At 35.3% G+C, this 7,729-nt stretch overlaps 1 protein-coding gene across 1 annotated transcript; it reads left to right on the top strand.

Annotated features, from left to right (window-relative positions):
* Positions 1-1,108: 1,108 nt before the first annotated feature.
* Positions 1,109-3,836, top strand: INSL5 (insulin like 5). The gene is given in 2 exon segments (XM_022580899.2): positions 1,109-1,283; positions 3,260-3,836. Coding segments are annotated over 2 exon segments (405 nt in total). The 3' UTR covers positions 3,490-3,836.
* Positions 3,837-7,729: the final 3,893 nt, after the last annotated feature.

Here is a 7,729-nt window from a genome sequence, read left to right on the forward strand (position 1 = left end):
AAAACCATCTAAAAAATTATTTGTCCAATTTGCTAAAAAGTGATACAATAAGTCTTTAAGATCTCAAACTCTAGAATTTTCAGTTTAGGTAAAAGCTTTGCAAGAGCTAGTGCTTTCAGAAGGTTTACTGCAAGAGAAATTTCATTATTTAGCTATTTGAGATTATGAATTCAGTTTTCTATTATAAAAACGTGTGTTGATAAAGGCATACCTAAGTCATAGTGTGAAGGATAACAAGGAAGATTCTAGTCAGAGAAATTCTCCTGAATTCTAAAGGAAAGTTATCTTTCTACTTTGTCCGGGTGGTAAGGGAAGAAGGCAATCAATAATTATTGACTGTTTATTTTGCCAAGCAAGATGCACATTATCTCATTAGCTCTAGGAAGTAGTTACTATCAGCACAATTTTACAGTGAAGGATGCTTGGGAATGTTAAATATCTTGATAAAGATTCTAGAGCTGATAAGTGGGAAACCAGGATTCAAGCCTAAAACATGAGAACCTGCATTCTTTTTCTAAAAAATTTAATTTTATTTATTTATTTTTTATACAGCATGTTCTTATTAGTTATCTATTTTATGCATGTAGGTGTATATATGTCAATCCCAATCTCCCAAAGAGAACCTGCATTCTTAAGTGTGCATTCTCAATGCTTTGAAATAGATGGTGCTTTCAATACTTACAAATCCCTTATGAGATAGGTTTTCCCATTCTATAGATATGATTATCGAAGCTTAAAATGTTTAAAACTTGTCCTGTGTCACTCAGTAAGGGGTAGGGCTGACACTGAATCTCACAGTTGTCTATTTTCAAAGTCCATGTGTTTTCCACAATGTCTTCCAAGACAGCATCCTGTTAATTGTCTCACGTATGCAGCTAATAGTAAGTGATGATGTTCAGAAGGGACTGAATAACTAGCAATAATCGTAAAAGCTCATTTTTAAAACTTCATGGTGTCACCTATGTGCTTAGCAAATGTTGTTAAAATGACGTATTGACCAATAAAATGTCAGGAAATTTCGTATAAATTGGCCAAGAGTGTGAGGGCAACTTCAAAACTTGATTTGACAATATTCACTATATCAGACTCTCATTAAATTCCCAGCAAAATGAGGGGTTTCATTTTTACTTTGTTTCTCTTCTCTCTCCTGCTTGCCATCTCAGAAGTGAAGAGTGAAGAATCCAGGAAGCTCTGCGGGCTCGAGTACATATGAACTGTCATTTACACCTGTGCCAGCTCCCGGTGGAGAAAGCACCTGGAGTCGATCCCACAAGGTCAGCAAGGTAACATGAATGCATATGACTCCCTCATTTATTATTATTTTTTTAAGACTTGTTTTAATAACTGTTTCTCTAGTTACTGCTAAGCCACTTCTATATCAATCTGGGGGATTAATTATCAAAATAAACATTTTGGCTTGGGAAGGAGGTGAGCTTCCTTTCAAAAAATAAGGACCTTGTTTTCTTTAGTCCCCAGCTTGAAATGATTTGATTGCACAACTACTTCGATGAGCTTAGCATCTATGGCAGGTGCTGGGAGGGTGGGTAGAGAGAAGCATGTGATTTCAAGGGTCATGTTGGAGCAGCAAGATTTTCACATGCAGATAATTATAGAATATAATAAGTTGGCATTCAGGCAGGTGCTAAATAAGAATGGAAGGAAGGAATCTAACTTTTATTGAGCACTTATTACATGCCAGGCAGTTTCATGGGCAACATTTCATTCAGTCTTCCGATAAGGATCCTTTGAAGTAAGTAATATTACCACCATTTACCATTTTACTGAGGACAAATATGTTCACCCAGCTAGTAAGCAGGGTGGTTGGGAAGCAAACCAGCTCTTTCTGGCTTCAGAGCTGAGGTCTCCTGCTTATTCTATACTGCGTCTCAGGTGGGGAAAAGATGGTGGTAGTGTGTTGTAATAAATGACACTACCGTGGAGGTGGTGGTATTTGACAGAGGCCCTAAGGGTGTGTGTAGGGTTTGGGAGTTAGGGGGAGTGGGATGGGAATTCTAGCAGTAGGAATTGTCAGAATTTTAGAATTTTAAGGGTGGGAGTGAACCTAATGTGTTTCAGAAACGGAGAGGGGGGTGACTTCACTACATTTCTTCATTTTCCAATTCAAGTAACTTAGAAGTTGGCATTTTTCTCCTGCTAATCCTATATTAAAGTATGACGTATAACTTATTTAAGATTCTATTTTAATAATTGTGTGTGTTATGTTTTATAATAAAAGTAAAAAAGAAAAACATGTTTACAGAATAAATGTTGCAACCACACATATGATATGAAAACTTTACAGGTTTCAATTTGGTTTAAAATGACTGGTAAACAAAAAGATTTTGGAAAATGACCCAGAGTTTTTGTATTTTGGTGGACTAATGTCTTGAAAAATTATGAACTTACCACTCTTACTTTAATAATGAGAGGCTCATAGTTACTAGATGTTAATAAACAATAAGCATTTTTAATCTCAAGGGAGTAAACATAATTTACCAGATTGACCATATTTTATCAATCTCCGGCAAATCAGAATGCAATAGAAAAAATACATTTTGAATATCTTTAAAATATGTGGGGCAATGGAGTATATGTCTGTATAAGGCTATCTCTTCCGACACCACTAGTCAAATATTTTCCCATACATTATTTATTTGATGCATTACTGGTTTGCCAATCAGCATTCATTCATCTAAATTTTTTCTGGTGGTTGCCAGTGTGCTAAGGTGCTGATAAGTAAGTTTGAACGAAGTTGAAGTGAGACAGGCTTATGCATGGACTTCGGGAACAACACTGATAAAAACAGTTGGGCCCACTTTTAATTTTCAGACATAGAGGTTTAAATCTCCACTTCCTTCCTTACTGATCAGCTTTGCAGGGCATACACAGGATTATTTTTTGATTGTTTTGGTTGATAGCATGTAACTAATACTTTTGGAAGCCGCTGGTCACTGTGCAGAGGTAGCCACGGCAACAGAAGTCAAGCCCTGACTTGGCTGCTAACTGGCCAAGTGACACTGGTTCTGTCACTCCTCTCTGCACCCACGTTTCCTCTTCTGTAAATGAGGAGGGTGGATATGACTGAGTTCTCCCTAAAATATCTAATCTCTCTGAAACCCCAGACCAAAGTTAAAAAAAAAAATCAACTGCAAGATTCAATTTCCTTCCAGAAATCCAATGCATTTCCCCCAGAGTAGAACTTGGTTGCTGCCTTTGTCAGAGCTCTCTAAGGAAGCATTGTTTTTTCCCTTCCATATAGCTGAGAGAGGAAACCGCTTCCAGCTGCCTAATGAACAGATTTCCGAGGAAAGCCCAGTGCAAAACCTTCCAAAGACGGATTCCTCGGGGGAGGAAAGTCTTCAGGGTGAACAGCTGCCCACAGAAGGGCTTCGGAGGTCAAAGAAGTATTCGGTGATGTCAAGACAAGACTTGCAAAAGTTGTGCTGCACCGAAGTCTGTTCCATGTCTGACTTAAGCGCTCTTTGTTAGGACAAACAAATCCCCAAGGGTGGCAGAGTTTTAGCACACGTTTAATCACAGTGTTTTACTTCCCAGAACAATACTCACATTGTGTCATTAAACTAATGTCTTTTGGGTAGGCAATACTTCTTTCCTAAATGTTGTAGATGGTTGGCTAAAACCACAACGAGGTCTAGTTTCTCCCATTGCCAAGGTGAATGCACTGTTCTTTCCAAATTTTAACTAATCCTTTGAAATTTTAAATGCTGTGCAAAATGACAATAAAAATTCCATAAAGCAAGCTTACTGTGATTTTTCTGTTTTTAAAACAATTTTAAAGAACTTTAAAACAGTAAACCAAAAATGTTGATGGTAAAAAAAACCTTAAAAAATAAAAAACTACTATTACCTCATCATCTAGAAATAATCCATTCTTAAGTTTTGTGTTGCTGTATATTATTACTGAAAATTTAAACATCGATTCACAGTCAAGTGTAAGAATCTAAACAAAGTGCTTTTCTCAAGAGTTCTTAGAGTGCTCAATTAATGTTTCCTAATATGCATCTCTTCAATATTATACTTGAGAATAGTTGGGTGCATATATGTATCAAAGAGGGCCCATAAACAGCCCGAATCCAGAAAACGTTTGGGTATCTTAGCTCCTTTCATAGTATGGGCTGCCTTGGTTTTGCCTTCCTACTGCTGAGATAAAAGGACATTCTATTCTCATCCTGGATGTTGAGAAACTAAAATGCAGATAGCCAAGTCATTGTGCCACAATTGGATGTCTTCACAGATGAAAAGATAAAGTAAGATATCACAAAACTATGCTCTTATTTCTAACTCTGTCAGCCAACTCCCCAGTAGGTTTTAACATAGTTAGACTCTGTTCATCTGAGGTGCTGCCTATTAATACTCCAGCCTGTATTTGAAATTCATCGTCTACACATTGTGCACGTAAATTGTGCCAAAGCATTGTTCTTTGCAGATAAAAAACTGAGTCTCCCTAGAATTAAGTAAACGTTTACTAAGTCACACAGCTGAGGAGGTGGTATCACTGATCCAAACTTAGGCTACTTAGCATGAATCAAGGCAGTCACATCAAACTGCACCAGTTGTCAATTACTCTTTACCACGAGACACTCCCTGTTTGTTTAAATCAGTTTCACTGAAGAATGTCTTTTGAAGAAGCAGTAGAAATTAATGATATTAAATCTCAACCCTTGAGTACATGCCCTTTCAATATTCTGAGTGGTGAAATGGGAAGACTGCATGAAGCATGTTTGCTGCAGGCTGAAGTATGATGGTTTCCTCAAGGAAAAGCACTTCTGTGATTGAGTTTGAACTTAAAAGTAGCTGCTTTTTCCAAGAAGCACCATTTTTTAAGAAAAAATAAAGACTGAAAAACTGTGTTTATTCAGATTTGGGTATTAGCAATGAAATGAAATAAGATTTGAAAATGAACAAAGTAGGCTTCAAGGAAAACGACTGACAGTATTGGTTGCTGATGGTAAAGTCCAAGCTTACAAGCAATTTTGGAAAACTTTTACCCACCACCCTGAGCATCAGTGGTGATATTTGATTTTTTGATATTATATGACATGTGTCAACATTTGGGAGATCTGCTATAACTCAATGAACCAATATTTTCCAAATGATCAATGCATGATACTACAAAATCATGAATGGTTAAGAAATCTGCTCAAAGTGCAAAATAAAGATTTTAATCTAGCTACAAAAAATTCATTGGTATCATTTCAGATTTTACATTGCAAGTAACCTTTAATAAACAGTCACTTGCTGAGTTTTGGTATAATATCAAAAGAGAATATATTGATAAAAATGATCTGAAAATGCTATTAAAATACTCTCCCCTTTTGCAACTAAATGTTTATGTGTGGCTGAATTTTCTTCATGTACATTAGCCAACATAACACACAGCAGCAGATTAAAAATGTAGGAGCTGATAGAAGCTGTATTTTATAAAGACAGTCATTAGAAACTTGCAAAAATATAAAACAGTGCCACTTTTCTCACTAAATGTTTTTTGTTTTGTGAAAATATAGATTTTTAAATAAAATATGTTATTGGTGTTAATGTGTGATGAGTTTATTTTTATTTTCAAATGAGTTAAACATTTAAATTTCTCAGTAAAATTCTAATATGATAAATATTGATAAATTGAACCCACATAAACGAAAGCTCTGACATTCTTAATACTTTTTAAGAGTGTGAAAGGATTATGAAACCAAAAAGTGTGAGAATTGCTCTTATATAAGGTTTTGCCACAAATTTTTGAGGTTCCATCAAGAGATGTTTAGGTTGCTGTATTTGTCATGACAAAGATGCAATAAACAGCCTTGTTTATATATCCTTATGTACCGACACTTTCATTTCAATAGGATAGCTTGCCAAGTTGCTAGGCGGAAAAATATGTGTATTTTTTTCAATGTACTTTTAATAGTTATTTTTTATTTGTTACATATTTATTAGTTATTATAAATGTATCTATTCAATTTAAGTACAAAGAGAAACAAAGAAGAAAGATGGGACCTCGTCATTTTTTTTTTTTTTTTGCGATACGCTGGCCTCTCACTGCTGTGGCCTCTCCCGTTGCGGAGCACAGGCTCCGGAAGCGCAGGCTCAGCGGCCATGGCTCACGGGCCCAGCCGCTCCGCGGCATGTGGGATATTCCCAGACCGGGGCACGAACCCGTGTCCCCTGAATCGGCAGGCGGACTCTCAACCACTGCGTCACCAGGGAAGCCCGGGACCTAGTCTTTTTACTTAAATCCTGTAGTTCCTTTTTTGGGGAAAGAAAGATAATATATGTATACGGTTAGGAAACGTAAACAGTCCAGGGAAGTATAAAATACAACAAAAGTCTCACTCTCTTCCATTTGATTCTGAAGTAATAGAACCCTTATTCAGAGTTTCTTGTAATTTCTGCCAGAAACAAAAAATTATGTCTATACTGAATATATGTGGTATAGTTACAGATTTAGTAACTATAGTAGATATAGATAGCTTGCCCTATATCATTATCTATCTATCTACCTACCTATCTTATCTATCTACCTATCATTGTCTATCTATATCTATATCTATCTATATCTATAACAGAGACTTTTAGCTGTCCACTAAAACTTCTCCTCTTCCTCTTGGGCACAGATAGACTACATTTCTCAGTCTCTTTTGCAGTTTCATGTGGTCATATGACTGAGTTCTAGCTAATTAAATGTGACTAGTCCATCAAGTCTCCCTCCCTCTGCCTCAATTTAGCAAGCAATAACCTTTGACGTTTTTATGTTTGATTCTATTTTTTACAGTTGTTAACCCACTCTAATACAATATGTACTGACTCTATCAACCCATTTTACACAAAAAGAAATTACACATACTCATTGCTTTGTTTAATACATCTTGGAAATATTTCAATAACATCCCAGTATAGGTATTATAATTTTAAACACATACCAAGAGAATACCATTTAAAAAGTTTGTATTAATTCATATTTTCACTAGAAATTTATGAGTGACTCTTTCTCTACATTCTCCCCAGTCCATGATGTTATTACACTTGCAAAAATTTGCAATTTTTATAGATGAAACATTGAATATAATTTTGTTGTATTTGCATTATTACAACTATGATTGCCTTTAGTATTTATTGGACATTTTAATTTCCTCTTCTGTAAATTTGTCTGTTCATATTTTTTGCCCATTTTTCGATTGCTATTTATTTATAATAGTTTTCTTATCAATTTTCAAGACTTTTTAATATTAAGGATATTAACTTTCTGACTGCCTTCTTAGTAAAATATTTCCCCCAAAATCTTTGGTATGCATTGATTTCATTTAGGATGTCTTTTGCATACAATGTCATTGCATACAATGTCTGTCTTTCCTTTACAGTTTCTGGATTTCCTTTTTTGCTTAGGCAGACCACCCTTATTGTGAGTAAGGTTGTGAAAAAGTCTACTAAATTATATTCTAATAATTTAATTTTGTAACCTTTGCATTTAAATTTAATCCATTTTATATTTATTTTTGTATAGTATGAGGTGTTTAATTTTTATTTTCTTCCAAATGAACAGAACATTTTGCCTGCATCATGGAACAGCCTTTTCCCATGGAAATTTCATGCCATTTTAGTCATATGTTGTTTCACATGTTTGGAGCTATTGTAGGCCCTTTATTCTGCTCTTTGCTCTATTTATCCTCAGTTAGCACCATACTATTTCGATTGCAGTAACTTTATGGTAAATTTT

This window comes from Delphinapterus leucas, chromosome 1 (genome assembly GCF_059928025.1).
Source record: "Delphinapterus leucas isolate spDelLeu-1000000601 "Yukka" chromosome 1, BTC_Dleu_Yukka2, whole genome shotgun sequence".
Taxonomy (NCBI): Eukaryota; Metazoa; Chordata; class Mammalia; order Artiodactyla; family Monodontidae; genus Delphinapterus; species Delphinapterus leucas.